This window comes from Mustela erminea, chromosome 8 (assembly GCF_009829155.1).
Source record: "Mustela erminea isolate mMusErm1 chromosome 8, mMusErm1.Pri, whole genome shotgun sequence".
Taxonomy (NCBI): Eukaryota; Metazoa; Chordata; class Mammalia; order Carnivora; family Mustelidae; genus Mustela; species Mustela erminea.
The window spans coordinates 73,951,271-73,971,093 of NC_045621.1; the positions used below are offsets into that span (position 1 = coordinate 73,951,271).

General features: G+C 34.6%; 1 protein-coding gene across 6 annotated transcripts in view; it reads right to left on the reverse strand.

The window, feature by feature from the left end:
- The window catches only part of SESTD1 (SEC14 and spectrin domain containing 1), a 166,319-nt gene that overhangs the window by 13,118 nt on the left and 133,378 nt on the right, over positions 1-19,823 (reverse strand). For 4 of the 6 annotated variants that reach the window (XM_032356091.1, XM_032356085.1, XM_032356088.1 and 1 more), the window contains 5 exons: positions 17,378-17,459; positions 16,425-16,547; positions 15,457-15,648; positions 12,133-12,254; positions 8,814-9,537 (listed from right to left, as the gene is read on the reverse strand). In XM_032356091.1, the coding sequence (XP_032211982.1) occupies positions 9,408-9,537; positions 12,133-12,254; positions 15,457-15,648; positions 16,425-16,547; positions 17,378-17,459 (649 nt within the window). In that variant the 3' untranslated portion in view covers positions 8,814-9,407. Of the gene's footprint in view, positions 1-5,056; positions 6,751-8,813; positions 9,538-12,132; positions 12,255-15,456; positions 15,649-16,424; positions 16,548-17,377; positions 17,460-19,823 lie in introns of those variants that run through there. The other 2 variants (XM_032356089.1, XM_032356090.1) reach the window with 2 other exon arrangements.

Here is a 19,823-nt window from a genome sequence, read left to right on the forward strand (position 1 = left end):
AGATACAATAAATTGGATAGAAAGACAGAATGCTAGGTGTTGCTATTGACTCATTCATGTTGTCTCCCAGTCTTCATTTTTACTAAGAACAGATATTGGCAAGATTACTTATCTTCAGGGGTTTGGAGGAACCCTCATCCTGGGACTGAAAGAATTAACCTTTCCAAACAGGCATGGCTTCATTAGCACCAATTGGTAACAAAGGATTTATAACTGAACTATCCATTAAGAGTATCTTCTTTGCTTGTCCACTCTTAAAGTGCAGTTTTGTCCCACACAAAATAATGTTTGAAATAGACCTGAAGAGAGGGATATTAGCAAATTTCAGTGCACATTGTTTTCATGAGGTATTTAAACCATGATGTTATAGTCTCCATATTTCAGACACTTATGACTTCAATTGAGATTTACTTTCTATAACAGTTTAAAAATAAAAAAGGTACATTGATTTATACTTTTAAAATTGTATTGCCCCAGATTTTCTTATATATTATTTCACCTTGAGAATTCTTGTTGCAACAGGTATTTCAGGATAAGAATATACTTGGTAGGCATTTTATACTTACAAGTGTTTTTAGAACACTGATTTTAATAGAAAATTTAGAAAATAAAATAAACATAAGAAAATTACAATGATCTATTAATTCTCTATCTCAAAGGTAACTTACTAAAGTTCTGCAAATAGCTATTTTTATCTTTAAAAATGGGTCATACTATTCCTATGGTTTTGAAAACGGTTTTTCACTCAACAATGTATCATGAATATCTTTTTAGTAGACTTCTACCAACTTCAATAAATAAAGTTCTATAACATTTTCAATGGTATAGTATTCTTACAGAATATGTTTTTAAAACATTTGGGTTATTTTCAAATTTTTGTTCTTATAAACATTGAAAACTAAATCTTTTCAAGACTAGACCCTTTTTGTTAAATAATCAAAGTAAAGTGGAAGGTAAACTCCCTATGATGTGTTGTAGTGCGAGGCTATTTAATAAGGGAGTATGACTTGTTAACCACTACATTTTATTTAATAATGGTCACAAATGAACTTTTATGCTTATTGTTCACTTCTTTTCCAGTTTTTCCACTTTTTTTTTTTTAAAGATACCTTTTGATTCCTATATCACGGTTAATTCTTTTCCTTCAGGACCTGGCAAAAACTGGGGTATTTCTTGTGCACATATTGATTTTCACATAAGAGTTTATGATTATGGGGGCACCTGGGTGGCTCAACCAGTTAAGCGTAGGACTTCAGTTCGTGTCATGATCCCAGGTTTTGAGATTGAGCCTGGTATCAGGCTCCATGCATAGTGGAGAGCCTGTTTCTCCCTCTGCTACTCTCCCTGCTTATTCTCCCTGTGTCAAATATATATATTTTTTCAAAAAAGGGTTTATGATTATCAGAATACTTTTGGGTAGACTTTAAACATTAGATGGAATAGCTTTGTGGATACACTAAGTCTCTAATGGGAAATCTAAAGATGTGGGTGAAAAGTGCAACTAGTAAAATGAAAATATCTATTAAAAATAAAGGTACATTCTTTTTTATATACATATTTTGATCATATGTTGAACTGTCACCCAAATGTACTTAATTTCATTGGACAAGATATAAGGCTCACCAATTTCCAAACTTTGGCAATTTCCAATTCTAAATTCCTGGCAGCCATTCTGGAGCTGATATTATTTATAGCATAGTATGATTAAGTTTTTTATTTTAAATATAGATAAATTTGTTCCAATATGCTTTCCCCAGTCCAAATACATATTCACCTTTTAAGTCTTAATAATCAGCTTCTTGGTAGAGAAAAGAGGAATTTAACCACTACCTATTGTGGTAAGAACCTAACAATTTCACACAATGTAAGATTTAAAGAAAACCCTGAATTTCTGTGCCAAACCTGTGGGTGAGATGAGGGGCTGTTGACAGAGAATGAGAAGCACAAGGGAAGGGGTATTTAGCCTCTGTCTTCTACGACTCCAGATTTCAGAATAAAGAGGTCACGTTTTGCTTTAATCATTTTAGAAAACAATGTTAGAATAAATTTAAAGCTTTAGAGAACATAATTCAAATAGATTCAAAGATACAGAACTCATCAGATTATGTTATAGAAACCAATATGACTGAATTCTCCCTAGATTTTATGAACGATCTTTATTAACAGAAACCAAAATTATTGTCCAAAGTGATAACATATCAAAGAAATACATATCAAAATATACTGCCATTATTAATAGTTTTTAACATCTTTATTGCATTTACAATGTGTGGAACATTATAGGGATTTACAATAGAGGCCAAATATCCCAGCCCTTAAAAATTGAATAGGAAAGATTGGATGAACCATACATAAGTATCTCTGAACATAAGCATTAGAAACATACATATGATCATAATTTCACAGGCTTATACAAGTAATTGCTGTATGTAATATAACAGGCAGGAAGGGTAAAACACAGTGAATAAGAAAGTCACTGGGGTGTGAAATAACTATAACTAGGTGGTACTAAACAAAAAGACAACACAGGAAATATGATTTGTAAAGGCTAAAATGTCCTGCAAAAACATAGCTATCCCCTATCACAACTGTGAGGTAGAATTCTTCCCACCCCGTTTTCTGGTTTCTTGACCACTAGTTAGGGGCCTTTCCCATCCAGATGGCGCTCTCTCACATTGCTGTACTCAGGACAGACTAGTAGCACACATTTTTCACTACCCCTTCTACCTCAATTGAACAGAAGTAATCTTTTGTTTAATTGGTCTTACTTCACCTACTGAAAACGGGTGGCAAAAGTTAGTAAGATAAACCAGTGCTGTTTCTTCTAGCTAAGATATCACCATGCTTGGGAAATGCTTTAATCCTTCAAGAAGTGAAACTAATGCTAAAATTTCAGGTATAGGAACCTGTTGGGTGCTGTTTAGGGCAGACAGGTATTTCTTTCCTCAAAGAACACCAACTGCCAAGCGTTAATGCCATTTCTATCACAAACCCACTTCTAATATTTCAAATATGAATCATAAAAATAGTTTACACCTTTCTACACATCCAAAATATAGTGAAAATCCAGGACACAGTATAACCACATTGGGAAAAGTATAGCCGTTTCTTTTAAAACTACCCTATGACACAGAAACTCTAATCCTAGGTACTCACCCAAGAGAAACAAAAGCTTATCTTTACATAAGACTTACATTAAGAATAATCATAGCAGCTTTATTTATAACTACTAATGCTGGAAACAGCCCAGGTATTCATAAATAGAAAAATGGATAAATTGCAATATAGTCATACAATGGAATACTACTCGGCAATAAAAAGTAATGAACTACTGAAACAACTAACAATGTGGATATATTTTCAAACCATGGCAAGGGAAGAGGCTTCTAGAAAGAGTACATGCTGTATGGCCCTATTTACATAAAGATCTAGAAGAGAGAAATTTGATTCGTGGTAGACAAAAGAACAGTGGTTGCCTTTGGGAGGGTGGAGTGGGGTCAAGGATTGACTAGAAAGGATCAGAGGGGAATTTTCTGATTATATATTTTTATAGCACTGTATACATTTTCCAAAACTAAGAGATGCACACTTAAGATTTATGCACTTCATTGTATGCTAATTTTACATTAAAAAAAAGTGGTTAAGCACATACTGAGCTCTAGAGTTAATGATATGTATGCTGAAGTTATTAGTAGGAAGAGTGAAGATGCCTGCACTTGGATGAACTGTAGGATGGAGATGATAATGCAAGCATAGTTAATGCTAATTAGTGTCCGGGTGGCTGATCCACTGTAAAATTTTAATTTTGTATGTTTGCAAGATTTCATAAAATGTTGGAAGAAAAATTCCATGGTGCAACACTTACCAAGTAATGCCACTGAGAATTACATTATTGATCTCATGGCAAGATAATCATCAAATTCTTCCAATCAGTGTTAACGTAGAAATTTAAGAGCTTGTTTTAGATATTCCTGAGTGTGAGGTGACAAGTCAGCTCTCAAATCTATACTGGCTCAAAACTGTCAGTTACATTTTGAATATATATATATATATATAGTCATTTATTCTCAATAAATTTGTTGGCTGTGTAGACTAATGTAAGAGTTAAGGTGAAGAAACATTCTTAAGAGAAAAATCAAGCACAGAAATTTTTACCTGACTTCTAAACTAAAAAAGAACTATGGCAACTATAATAAAAGATGTGTAGACCCAAAACACAGTGTAAGGTTTGATCATACAGACAGGCCCCTATGTTTTGAGTGGAAGGACATCTGAATTATCCTGTCTCTCAAAGGAGGGACTCATTTGGGGATGCCCTGAAGTGATGGCATGTAACTTATAAATATTTCTAAGGCAACTCCTTTAGATTCACTAAGACTGGCTTCAGACTTCATTAGCCTTTTGTCAGAAGTAGTTTTCCACATGCCTGACTTAAAACCCATTAACAATACTATGCTTATTATTTAGTGGCTGCTAGCTATCTTTAGGTGTTTGCTAAGAATTTCTATAGAACTGTATAAGGAATACACACACACACACACACACACACACACACACAGCCTAAGGGTTCTCTAACAAAAATAACCAAATAATCTTGGTTCTCTAAGTGCTTCATGTTCTAGTACAGGCTCTGCTTTTCTTGAAGCACATGGACTAGCACTGTCAAGGTATCAAGTTTGCTTTAAAATACTGCAGTCATGTTATTCAGGATCATATCTACGAATCTTTTTAGACTTAAAACCTTCCCCTGCATTTATGCTATTTCATGGAGCATCCCTAGTTCTAGCAGTCGATGACAGGACTAGTCTTTTTCATTAACACGGCTCAAATTTATCAAGATTGCTCTTTTCTAACCGTAACAGTACTAATGGTGGTCTCAAGTCATGCTTGTTGATTATTAGGATACTTTTAAGAGCTTTGTGCTTTTGTTGTTTCCACCAGCTGGTGCTGACTCTCTGAAATCCACTCTGAGTATGATTTTACTTACTTATTTATTAATGCCACTGTGTCATGTCCTGTCACCCTCAAAGTAGATGATTCTCCTCACTTGTCTTCCATTTCGCTGGTCTATCATCCTGCCATAAGAGTTAAATCTGTCAGATTTAAAAGTCTTATTTCTTACTGATGAGCTCATCGACTCCACCCTTAGTATTTCCAGTACGTAATTCTGAATGCAAGGGAAATGGAGCTCAGAGAGGTGAGCATAGTGCCATTTCCCTCATGACCCCATGCTCGTCATCAGAGAAAAGAGCAACATTAAAGACGCTCTATTTTCTATTCTGAGAAGATAATTATATTAATAATCCCTTCCACTTTGGATAATATTGTAGTTTTCAAGCTATTTTTTAATATGATTATATTTACAGACCCAGAGAAGTTTAGCCATTTTTACAAGGGTCAGTAAATGGCAAAGCCAGATTTTGAGCCAGATATTCAAACTCCAAACTCATTGCATTTATATTCACTACAGTTCTTACTTTGGCTTTTTTATGATCTTTAATATGTTTGCCATTACTTATGCTTCTTAGCTAAACATAGATGTTTCCATAGCACATACTAAAGCTGCGTAATGTCAGATGTTAAATCAATACTTAATTTTGCCTTATCAAGGTATTTGTTGCCCTCCACAGCAGAAGTATAGTTCCACCTCTAACTGAAGATTTTTATTTTCAGAACCGAAAGTTAACAGTGCTAAGTCTACTAATTGGGTTAATTGGCTAGGTATGTTCCAGCCTATCTCCTTAATTAGGGAATTCTTCCTTTGGGGGTTTAACCAAAGATACCTCAACCATATAACTCTTGTCACTGATGATACTTATGTTAGTTTTCCATGCCATTTTCAGTAAACTCAAGATGTGGAGGACTTTCACAACCAGAGCATGTTTAGTTCTTAGGAACCACAGGATAGGAAGAGTACACAGCAATATCCAATCTCTCTGGCGAAGAACATTACAATGCAGTAGAGAATTCTGAGTTCTCTGACTGTAGACTATACAGTGAGTTCCGTTCAGCTAATCTCACAGTCGTGCTGTTGGTTACAACAGGTTTACAACAGAGAGTATGGTTAGCTCACCACTATCAGAATGTAATCATCATGTTCACCTTAAGTGTATGCCACCAACAGTAACAACAAACTAAATAGCACACCCCACATTTCAACTGACAGGGTAATGAAACAACACATTAATACTAGTTAACACTCGGGAGCACTGGCCAATTTAAATGCCTACAAAGTGATAGTAGTATTCAATCTTCCACACAGTAATGAAGCCTAGACCTGCCATCAACATCCTCGCTGGGCAGGCTGAGCAGTTTCATCACCATCATCAATGAGTCACCTTAGCAGAATAAGTTCACCAATAAGGACTGGTAATGAAGTTAATTTTATCTGAAATAAAGTTACCATCTTTGCATCTTAGCTCTGCTGGGTGAGACGTGTGAAGAACAGATGTCAAAACTGTTATGTACTGAGCTTATAGAGGAGCAAATATATAGTAAGTAGGCAAGAGAAAAAAAAAATCCCCCAAAACAGAACAAACAAAAAACAAAACAAAACTAGCCCAATTAACACTTCAAGAATTCCCTGAGATGAGCCAAAGTAATGTGGAAAGTTGTGGCATATACCAACAATGGCATATACAAATGATGGTTCTTTCTCCATTTGTGGGCCAACATTAATTCACGATGAACAAAGAACTCATGCTTTCAAACAGACTTCTGTCACTTCCTTCACATGTACTCTAAGTAACGCTATGAAAAAAAAAACCACATTAGGACACTGTTGGGTTTTTAATCATCATTGTATGTATACATACAGGTATACATATAGAAAGTAGCAGCAAATTTACAAATGAAGAGCAATAGTATTATGTCAAAAGCATATTCTGTTTCATCTGAAATCCTCAAATTACAAATAACATTTCCAGATGATGCCTTATTTTACTCTTGCTGTAGGCTGGATTGCTTAAGGCATATTAAAAATTAACTTACTGGACATAAGTAGTCGAGTTGATGATAAAACCAAGAGTCCCATTACTTATAGTGCAGTTCCTTTCTAGCAAAGTCTTAATAAAAACATTCTTACTACTCTGAAATTCAGTAGGATATTGAGTGTAACTAAATATCTATATTACTTAATACATAAGTATCTAAAATACCAAATGACTTCCTGATGAGTTGTTTAATTCATAAGTCAGTCATAATTTTAGGAAGTATATTTAAAACACACTTCAGACTGCAATATAGAGGGGATTATTACTAATGCCTACAACAGACCATTCACATACAGAGGAAGTGAGCAATTATTACATATGAGCAAAAGCCTGGGAAGAGGAGAATCCCACAAAATCCCTTCCCTCAACAGAGACTATGACGTAGGAGGCAAAGGCATCAATAAACAATTGTAGCATGTGGTTAGCACCATTATGAAGACTGAAATGAAGAATCACAAAAGTTTGTACTCAGAAGTTAAGTCCTAAAAGACTGAGAGGATATCAAATATAGAAGGAATTTCTAGAATGTTCTCAGAAGCAGTGGGAGCATAAGAAAAAAGGGAGCAATTAGGCATTGCTCCCAGATCTTCTGGCATGGCTGATTAGAAAAAAATTAACCAAATTGCTCAGAGAGAACAAAAGTGAAAAAACAGGATGACTTCTCTAGGCTGAAATGACAAGTAGGTAGTTGAAAGTATGGGTCTGAAATTTTGGACCAGATATGGAACACAAAACATGGATAACACAGAAATCTAAGGATGAGATCGTTCCAGAAGCCTTCTGAAGACAGAATCTGAGAGTGTATTTTAGTAGATACACTTTAAGTAGAAGTTATGTGACTGCACTCAAAGTTATGGCAGAGGATGACATCTTCAAGGGACACCATTTAGGAAAGGCTGCTCAATGGTGTAAATATTACAGAGACAGAGAAGGATAAGTAATCCAGACTGAAAGAAACAATCATTCAATTCTGTAACTGAGAGTTACATGTCCACTGAGAACAGTTTCACTGAAGTGTATAAAATCAGACTGCAAGGTGTTAACAGTGAGTGAGAAGGATGCAGAGGGAATGATATGGATTTCTCCAAGAGGTCTGGCAGTGAAGAAGGCTGGAGAAACCAACAGGCTGAGAGGGAGTTTTTTGCTTTGGAGGATACATGAACATTTTTATGGACATGAAAAAGGAACCAGCATACAATTCTTTGCATAATTCTGTATTAATCACAGCTAAAAAATTATTTTTAATCTTTTTCAAAAACATTTTCTGAAAAAAAATGAACACAAAAATATGTATTTTACCATTTAAACTTAATATAAACTTAAAAGCACTAACATTTTATAAATTTTATCTCTCTAAAAGATTTGTACAATTTTTATTATTAGACTGCTTCAGAATTTTGCTTCATCTATCATGAGAAATTAAACTTTATTAACAATTGCTATATTCAATCCAGAAAGATTCCTCTGATATACAGGATTATACTTAAGTAATTATATATGCCTTCTTCCCCAGCCCTCCTCCCCAAAGACAAAAGTATCTTTAGGGTTGTTAATAATTTGGATATTTTCAACTTGAAGAGAAGAACAATTAGAAACAGTATTCCATTATTTTTAAGTTAAGATCTAAATTGCTCTTCACAATTATTTTTCAGTATTAAACATGCTTATTTATTATATACACATGCTTACATATGAATTTCCTGGCTAAAACACATGCAACCAACATGAAAGAACAAATATTAAACCATCCTCACAATCCTAAGAATGCCCTTTTAAATAAGGCACTCATGTTTGGAAACAGGATATAACCACCAAATTAAATAAGATGTTTAAAAGAAGCCTTTTATTAAGCACAAACAACTTTTAATACATTATCAATACAAATAGGAAAATGTCCTTTAATGAATATGATATATCAAAGATCTGAAAGTTTTCTTTATACTGACACAATAAAAATAATCAATTTTGAAGAAGAATTACAAAGTAAAATCTTTGAGTACACCACTGTCTACTAATAACAATTTAACTATAGCCTAAATTTACTACATCACCTGGGGAAAAAGGTCAACCATTTTTTATATAGAGAATTCTTAAACTCTTATTAGCACCATTCAACGCTTATTATCAGTTGTTCACCTACAAATTGACAGGTCAGGTAAAGCTTTAAAGCAAGTGTTTTCAGTGCAATGTTTACAGTTCCTTCTTTTAAGATACTTGGAGTCTATGGTCTCAAAGCAAGTTAAGTAATGATGCCTTGTAGTTGCAAGGTGTTAACGTGTATAAAGAAATGGAAAATGGAAAAAAATGAGGCTTATCCTGGCTGTGAAATGTATCTTAATGTATTGCGGCTAATGCTGTAGTATGCCAACAACATGCGGGATTATGAACTGTAGATTTGTGGGAAGCTGGTAGCTATTAGCTCTCTGTGGTCATCATTTCGGGATGTCTCAGCTGCTGCCTTTTGAGACTAACCAGTTTCATCCTGTCTCTGATGTGTTCTGCAGTGGAAGCCATGTCACTTGGACTCCCAAAATATTGTTCAGTTCTAAAAATCAAAACAAACAGAAAAACCGCAATCAGATTAATACAAATCCACGGACTACAGCAAATGCAAAAGGGAGCAAAGATTACCATAAATATTATACACGTGATAAGACAGTTCACTTGCAGACCATACTGTTTACCTTTGAATAGTAATTCAGTGGGAAAAACATTTTTAAATGGCATTAAATATATTAAGACATGTTGAGAGAAAAAGCCTAGTGGCATTAAATGTTGTAGCATATGTACTTATAATAATCTCAATAAATCAAACAATGCAACCAAACAATGAAACAATAAAGGAAACAATGCAACATTGGAGATATTCTACTTTTCAGTTTTGGGTGCATATGCATATACAAATATAAAATCTGTATGTGTTCTTCAAGGATAAGGGCTATGTACACCAAATGTGTGTCTAATATATGTCTAATATAGCTGGCAAGCAAAATACCTGTTTAATGTTAAGGGATCATTTGAGACTTTAAAAGATAAAATCACTTAATTTTATCCTACTTGAAAAGGTACTGTATTCAGAGTCACAGAATCTTTTAGAGCTAGAAGAGTTCTTAGAAATTATTTGGTTAAGGTTTGTATTTTTTAAGATCAGAAAACTAAGGCCTAGAAAATTAAATGATTTAAACTAGGATCACACAGTGGGAAAACCAACATTTGAACTGGAGTCTTCAAGCAGTGAATCCAGACAGATCTTCTAATTTCTTTTATTTTTTCCAGGACAGTGTTACAAAAAATACATCTGAATATGCTTGCTGTCAAACAAACTATACAGTATCAACAGGTTATCCATTTTTATGACAGAATAACAATTTGAAATATTAAAGGTGGTGGTTGTGAAATGTGAATACACAGTACTAACTTATTCCTCAATCTTAAAAACATGAGGAAATGCTATGGACTATTTGTAGAACACAGTAGCAGGAGGAGAAGACCAAGCAAAAATTCTAGTTATAAAGGCTCCCAGGCTGACCTCAGCAGAAGAGAGATAGTGTTAACAACTGGTTGTGAAGCACAGAAATGGGGATGGGGACTCCCTGGAATGGAATAACCAGAAGGCATCCCTCCAATACTGTTGCAAGCTAAATTTATAAATTTTTAGATTTTATTCTTTTACACTGCATTGCAGATACCTAATACGAATTTAGGCTACTTCTGATGGTTTAATTTTGCCTATGACCAAAGATTATCTAAATATAGACTATGAATTATATGCTTTCAAGGGAATAAAATTGTATCTTCCCCAAATCAATTTCAAATAATCACTTGAAGTTCATGACACAGTAGTAGTGGCACTTACTATGTGTCAGATTTGGGGGTTTTTTTTGTTGTTTTTCTTTTTTCTTTCTTTCTTTTTTTTTTTTTTTTTTAAGATTTTACTTATTATAGAGAGAGCACGCAAGCAGGGGAAGGGAGAGTTGGGGAGAGAATATCTCAAACAAGCTGTATGCCCAGCACGGACTCTGGGCTGGATCCCACAACCCCTGAAATCATGACCTGGCAGAAATGAAGAGTAAGACACTCAGTTGAATGAGCCATCCAGGAGCCCCTGTGCCAGATTCATTGTAAGTAATTTATATACATTTAGCTCATGTAATTCCCTTGCCCCTGTAACCTGAAAAGGTATGAATAATATATCCCTAATTTTTAGATGATGGAATTGAGACACAGAAAGGCTGAGTGGCTTCCCCAAGGTGTTACAGCTAGTAAGTGGTGGAGCTGAAATTTAAACCCACAAAATCTGATTCCAGAGTTTACAATCCTATCAATTACACTATACTACAGAGTAAAGATAAATACATTCAATGATGTGGTTGCTCTGTCATTTGAAGTAAATATCCTCTGGATTACCTCTAAATTATTTTCACTGAGGTCAAGAACCTCAGGGATGAAGCTCCTTCAGATTCATTTAATGGCCCATTTATTTGGATGAGATCACTTCTTTCTTTTATTAACTTTCAAAATGCAAAGCAATGTGGGAAGCAGGACCCCATCATTTTACAAGTGAAGAAATTCAGATTCCATATAGCATAGAGAAAAAAGAATGTGTTCAGAGTTGGACCAACATGAGACTGTAATCCAATTCTACTTAGAAGCTGTGAAATCCTGAGCACCTCACTTAATTTTTCTAAGCTTCAGATTTCTACATCTGTAAATCAGGATTAACCATATTGGTCTAGTACTGTTTGGTCAAAAATAACGAAGTGAAGTGTTTAACTTGATGTTTAATATATTATCAGCTAACTGAACATTACTGCCCTGCACTCCCCTTCCCTGCACCAGACAAAGCCCAGAGGCATCCTACTCCCTCTCATCAGGGCCATGGCTAGAACCCAGGTTATCAGCCTTCTGCAATAAGCTGTCAAGAAGCACCACATTTGATAGTGTCAAGTACCAACTGCTACTATTTCTAAGAGCTAAGTTTATGTTTCTTTCCATTACAAACCAATTTATTGTGAAATAGAAGGCGTGAACCAAAGCTAATTTTTACTTGGCTTTTTAAAAAACAGATATTCCTCTCTTGATGATTTCACTTTAAGAATTCACCAATAAAAAGACAAAATTATAAGAACATGTATCATACCCATCAGGATAAACTACAGGAACAGTTAATCTATCCAAAAGTGATTTCCCAACTGCTTCAATCTCATCAAATTGCTCCTCATCATTAATAGCTTCAGGCTCTTCTGGACAGTCTTGCAAAATCTGTAACAAGTAAAATGGCAACCTCGATCAAGAGATAGAAAAGGCAATCAAGCTCATGTGAATTCAGTAGATTGAAGCTGTTTTTGTTTCGTTCTTTGCATCCCCATGTACACCGCCATTGCGCAAGACTGATTACTAGTGAAGTTGGCTCAAAAAATTCAAATAAAAGGAAACACATAATCCTTAATCATAATAAATAATTGGAGTAAAAAAAGTCTATAGTGATTTCTAAGAAAAAAATAATACCAGACTATTATTCGGAAAGTAAGTTTAAATTGTGCGTGAGAAATAGCCTTCATTCATTCATTCCTTATTGTACTAAATGTTTATTTAGCAGCTTTGGATGTGACTGAAATATAGATTGTGACCTCAAATAGCTTACAGACTTCGAAAATGAGAGGAAAATAAAAATCCAAAACAACATATGCTTACATTATAAATAACTGATAGGATGACCTACATAGGCACAGTTATTTTAAAAACTGATCTGCTGACTTACCTGATATAAACTGGAAAGGTTATGATTCAAATACAGGAAGTTCTACAGTCCTTGATAAAATACTATTTTCCTTAATTATTAACATTTAAATTTAACAAGGGGAGGAGAAGAAGGAAGAAATTGCTATAATTTATAATAGCTAAGTCTATAGGTACTGATCCACACTAGTCAATCCATTAGCAAACAGCCTAGTGAACACTTGAATGGTGGCTAGTCCAAACTGAGATGTGTTGTAAGTCCAATATACACACTGTGTTATAAGAAAAAACTGCAAAATGTGGGGAAGAGAAAAGAAAAAGAAGTATTTATTTTTGCAACTGCTTTTGCATTATACTTAATCTAATCTGTTTATTTCAGCACTACTCAAATAACTTTATATAAAATCCTAGATTCACCTTAAAATATCTTCGCAGTCATTATACTATACAAGTTGTTTATAGTTATGGTTATATTTATGCTTACCAGTATAAAATAAAACACAGGAAGAAAATTATACCTGATAACAAAAAGCTTTACAAAGGTTTGAGTAGTAAAGAACCTTAAATTGTGCTTGCTTTAAGTATGATAAAGGCAATATAAGAGAATATTCTATGCAAAACAATCTCTCAACCATTTACATTCTTATATGGCCTCATAAAGAAGTCTAGATCTTAATGTCCTTGCAGATAATTTTAAGTTTTTATTGAAATTCCATTCAGTTAACATAGAATGTAATTAGTTTCAAGTGTACAATACAGTGGTTCATCACTTACATACAACACCTGGTGCTCACCACAAGTGCCCTCCCTAATCCAATCACCTATTAACCCATCGCCCACTCACCTCCCCTGTGATAACATGTCTGTTCTCTATAGTTGAGTCTGTTTCTTGGTTTGCCTCTCTTTTTTTCCCCCTTTCCTCATTTGTTTGGTTTCTTAAATTCCACATGAGTGAAATCATATGGTGTGTGTCTTTCTCTAACTTATTTCACTTAGCATAATCCTCTCTAGTTCCATCCATGTAATGGCAAAGGGCAAGATTTCATTCTCGGCTGAGTGATACTCCATTGTGTGTACACTCCACATCCTCTTAACCTATTCATCTATGAATGAATACTTGGGCTGCTTCTATAACTTGGGTTATTGCATATAATGCTGTTATTAACAACAGGGTGCATGTATACTTTAAATTAGTATTTTTGTATATTGTATTCTTTGGGTAAATCTCTAACAGTGGGATTGCTGGATTGAAGGGCAGTTCTATTTTTAACTTTCTGAGGAACCTTGTACTGTTTTCCAGAGTGGCCTTGCAGATAACTTTTTAAGATACTGCTTTCAAAATGTATCAGGGTTGTTAGATATTGGGCCAGTAGTCACCCTTGCACAGGAGGCAGGGGCAGCAGGAACAATGTGACTAAAAGAGATTCTGAGGTGCTGGTAATGTCTGTTGTTTGAATAGTGCAGTGATTTCACAGGCATGCTCACTTTGTGAAAATTCATTGAACAGACTGAATTCAACAAACATTTACAATCTGTACACTTTTCTGTGTTAATATACTTAAATAAAAACTTTTCATTAAAACAATCAGTAGGGGAACCTGGGTGGCTCAGGTTGTTAAGCGTGTGCCTTCGGCTCAATCCCTAAATCAGGCTCCCTGCTCAGCGGGGAGACTGCTTCTCCCTCTCCCTTTGCCCCTCCCCCAGCTTGTGTGCATTCTCTCTCTCTAATAAATAAATAAAATCTTTTTAAAAAAATAAAACAATCAGTAGGTAAATAGGTGAAGCCGCTTATATACTTTCACCTTCACTATTGTTAGGCCTATTTTAAACCAAAACACTGACCTGTGGAGTTCTGTGACCAGCTCAGCAAGAGTTAACTATAAACACTTCCCAACAGAGATACAGTAGAAGACTGCGCAATTCCTGAATTCCTGGTCACATCTCTTCTGTTCTACAGACTAGGCTATATCACATTTATGCCTTCAGTTTCTCACGTTTCATATGGTACTGAACATCCCCTACACATAAACTTCCATTGTGAGAGATCAAAACAAAGTTAACTATATAACAAAGCTCCTCTTCAGAGTGGAGATGTAAGGGTTGAGTGCTATAAAGTTTCTCTGCGCAGAGTTACAAGAAGGGCTCTAATGAAAATCTGCCCAAATAACACTACATATTGCATTTCTGGTTTCCAGGACTGATGAATTCATTAAATAAAAAATTCTAGAATGAATCTTTAAAGATAGCAAATGAAAAAATATTTTATTTTTATCTTTATTTTCATTATTTTTAGCTGGGTGTCTATACTTTAAACCTTATAAAATTACAAAGTGCCCTTTTAAAGAATTTATGACAATTAGTTGTAGTTGCTGAGGCAAAATGTCCTTTTCTTGCATAATGAAAGCAATGGGAGTTGTCACACCCTAAAGATAGTTCATTTTGGGGGTCAGATTTGGTAAGAAGAGAAGCACTGTTGAGAGAAGACTCTTAGATGGTTTTGGATTTCTCAAACCACAGTAAGCCAGCACTGGTATACATTATACTACAAGAATTTGATTTGAACTCTCTAAGACAATATATTATATCTAAACAAACTTTAAACAATTGGATTAAAATAAGGTGGAAAAAACACAAAGGTTAATCACATAATTATAATATTAAAATCAATGCATTTTAAACATACAAAGTAAGTATTACTGAGACTACAATTTTTAAAAAAGCGAACCTTTTCAGCATTTGAGTGAAATGCAATAGCCATTTCCAGCCTATGCACTCTCTCTTCAGATGCTATTGTAAATTGTTTCCATACTCTGTTCAGTCGAGGAAGTGTGTCTCCAGATGACCGAGATGTGCAGCGCAGAGACTGACACAACACCACCGTGGCCTGTAGCAACTGTCTGCCGTAGTCATAAGTGCTCTAAAAAAGAAAAAGTAAACGTGAAATTATAGTATAAGAATTCTGAAAAGAGAGACAGGAAAAGTGTGCGGGAAGGGTTGTGGTTGCAAATAATAACACTACTGGGAATCAGTACTGAATGACTTACTTACTTACTGACACTTAATACTAAAAATTAACTGCAGGCATAAAAAAGGATGGGAAGACAACACTTTAAATTTTTAGTAAGTTTCTTTCTTGTTAGGTTTTGCTCTCGTCTTGTGTTTTCCCCATCTCATTCTTATCAACTCCACAATCCAAAAATAATGGCTGATCTCATTAACCAAAACAAATGGGTAAAGATGGGCTCTTCAAAGGGCACTTTATATCCCATGCAGAAAACTCAATTATTAGGGAAAATAAATAAAGATACTTTTAACACACACAAACACACACACAAAATCTGCATTGTTATACTAACACTGGTGAAATAGAGAAACTGGGGTTTTTACTATACCGCTATTAACTCCTCTATTTCTTATTCACTTTCGTGAGTGAACAGATGGATTGCCTAAAAAATGGCATAATCTAAAACAAATCAGAGGGAGCATACAGAACCTGTATTCAGGAAAACATAAACCCTCTCAAGTTTATGCAGCCTGCTTTTGATGCACCAGCTGACATTTTCTAAGTTCTGTGATATTTCTGGAATAATATAACTAACCTTCTTGGGCTTGGAGGGTTAAGTTACATTATAATCATGCAGAAAGCTATTCAAACACTGAGCTTGTAGAAAAGGAAGATAACCAGTTCTGCACCTGTGCAACATCAACAAATTTTCTATGCTTTTCTAGTAAAACTTTCGTTTCCTGAGCATCATCACCCAATCTGATGTGGGTCTTAAGCAGGGCATCCAGAAGTTCACTTAGCCATTCTACTGCCTAAATAAAAAAATAAAGAAGAGTGACGCTGGATCCATAACTCTTATTATATCAAAACAACATGTTTATCAAAAGAAAAATTACTACCATATGATTAATTAATCTATTAGTTATAACGCAAATCCTTAATAGCTTATTTCATTTAAGAAAGCTACATGAATTAATGATCTTTCCACCCCCTCAAAACTTTTAAAATCTAAGAACAAGATATATTAAAGAGAAGCACTTTTTAAAAATTAATAGCACATGATTCATATTAATAGATCGTGTGTTTTCCTTAATGTCCAAGCACTGGTATTACAGAAGACTGATGAATCACTGAACTCTACCTCTGAAACTAATAATATACTATATATTAGTTAATTGAACTTAAATTAAAAAAAAAGATTGTGTGGAATCTCATTACAGATTTATGTTCTTATTTAAAATCATAAAGTTCCTCTAGGTCAAGCTGCACTGATGTTCTCTGATGAAAATTACACAAAGACAGCATATAGTTTTTCTAGTTGAAAAACCCTCTTGCAAGTTAAAAAAGCATTGTGCTTAAACCAGCCTTAATCTTAGCATGTAACTAACAAGTCAATAATAATAAATAATAAATAATCCCAATTTCTCACTTAATAGAGGATTTCATTAAGAAGATGAGTCATATGAGACCAGTAAAATAACTGGAAATTTAAAAACACTTTGTTATTTTAATAAGATAAACTAGAATTTGACTTAACACATTTACTTTCTTAGGACCATGAAAAGTAAACTTTTTTAACAGTTAGGTGAAATCAGTCTTTTAAGAGAAGACAACTACATCATGTGCCTGACTGATCTTTTACCTGGGCAGCATCTTCTTCACATTTAAACAACTGCACCATTTGAAGCATCTTTAACCTTCGCACATCCACCATGTCTTCACATCTAATAAACAAAAACATAAGGCAGAACATCATTTCAGTTTCATTAATAATTATTTTAACATCATCATCTGGCATGCATGTTTTATAGTATACTAAAATACTTAATCTTATACACCATGGAGACTTCCAACTACTTTGTATTGATTTGTAAGAATTTTAAGGATATCTATATTACATCAAAATACTTCAAAACTTCAAAATACCTGAAAGATTCCTAATTACAAACCCCTGAGGACAGAATGGATTCTGTGAAATACTGAAGCAAAGCATCAACAAAGTAGTACACTAAAACCCAAAGAAATCTCCATTGCCAGTTAGCATTAAACAAGCCTCAAAGATAAACATACGAAGTTTCTTAAATAATAATTTTGACAATGATGCGCCAAGGAAATAAAACAAAATAAAAACGTTGAGGAAAGATACTATATCATAATTAAAGGATCTATCCAACAAGAATATCTAACAATTGTACAAATACTTATGCTACTAACTTGAGAGCAGCTAATTACATAAACCAGTAACAAAATTAAAGAAACACATTGATAATAATACAATAATATTAGAGGACTTCAACAGCCCACTCATTGCAATGGACAGCTTATTTAAGCAGAAGATCAACAAGGAAACATAGGCTTTGAATGACACACTGGAACAGGTGGATTCACAGATATATTCACAACATTCCATCCTAAAGCAACAACTTACACATTCTTCTTGAGTGCACATGGAACATTCCCCAGAATAGATCACATCCTGGGTCACAAATCAGGTCTCAACAGGTACCAAAAGACTGGGATTATTCTCTGCATATTTTCAGACCATAATGCTTTGAAACTTGAACTCAATTACAAGAGAAAATTTAGAAAGAATTCAAATACACAGAGGTTAAAGAGCATTCTACCAAAGAATGAAATGGGTCAACAGGAAATTGAAGAATTCAAAAAATTCATGGAAATAAATGAAAATGAAAACACTACTGTTTAAAACCTTCGGGATGCAACAACGGCTGTCCTAAGAGAAATATATAGCAATACAAGCCCTTCTCAAGAAACAAGAAAGGTCTCAAAACACAACCTAACCTTACAATTAAAGAGCTGGAGAAATAACAGCAAAGAAAGCCTAAACCCAACAGGAGAAGAGAATTAATAAAGATTAGAGCAGAAATCAATGAAATAGAAACCAAAAGAATAGTAGAACAGAGCAACAAAACTAGGAGCTAGTACTTTGAAAGAATTAGTAGGATCAATAAGCCCCTGGCCAGACTTATTCAAAAGAAAAAAGACCCAAACTAATAAAATCATGAATGAAAGAGGAGAGATCACAACCAACACCAAAGAAATACAAACAATTATAAGAACATATTATGAGCAACTATATGACAACAAATTGGGCATTCCAGAAGAAACAGATGTATTCCTAAATGTATAAACTACCAAAACTGAAACAGTAAGAAATAGAAAACCTGAACAGACCCATAACCAGCAAGGAAATTGAAGCAATAATCAAAAATCTCCCAACAAACAGGAGTCCAGGGCTGGATGGTTTCCCTGGGGAATTCTACGAAACTTTTAAAGAAAAATACTTACACTTCTGAAGTTGTTTCAAAAAACAGCAATGGAAGGAAAACTTCCAAACTCTTTCTATGAGGGCGGCAACCTTGATCCTAAAACCAGACAAAGAGTCCACCAAAAAGGAGAATTATAGACCAATATCCCTGATGAACATGGATGCCAAAATTCTCACCAAGATACTAGCCAATAGGATCCAACAGTACATTTTTAAAAAGATCATTCTGGGGTATTTGGGTGGCTCAGCAGGTTAAGTGTCTGCCTTCAGCTCAGGTAATGATCCCAGGAACCTGGGATTGAGCCCCACGATGGGTTCCCTGCCCAACGGGGAGTCTGCCTCTTCCCCAGCTCATGCTCTCTCTCTCTTGAAAAAATAAATAAGCAAAATCTTTAAAAAAAAAAATAAAAGAATCATTCCCCACAACGAAGTGGGATTTATTCCTGGGCTGCAAATTGGTTCAACATCCACAAATCAATCAACGTGATACACTACATTAATAAAAGAAAGGACAGGAATCATACGAGCCTCTCAATAGAGGCAGAAAAAGCATTTGAATAAATACAGCATCCTTTCTTGATTAAAACTCTTCACAGTGTAGAGATAGTGGCAACATACTAAATATCATAAAAGCCATCTATGAAAAGCCCACAGTGAATATCATCCTAAACGGGGAAAAAACTGAGAGCCTTTCCCTTAAGGTCAGGAACACAATTGGGATGTCCACCCTCACCACTGCTGTTCAACGTAGTACTACAAGTCCTAGCCTCAGCAATCTGACAACAAAAAGACATAAAAG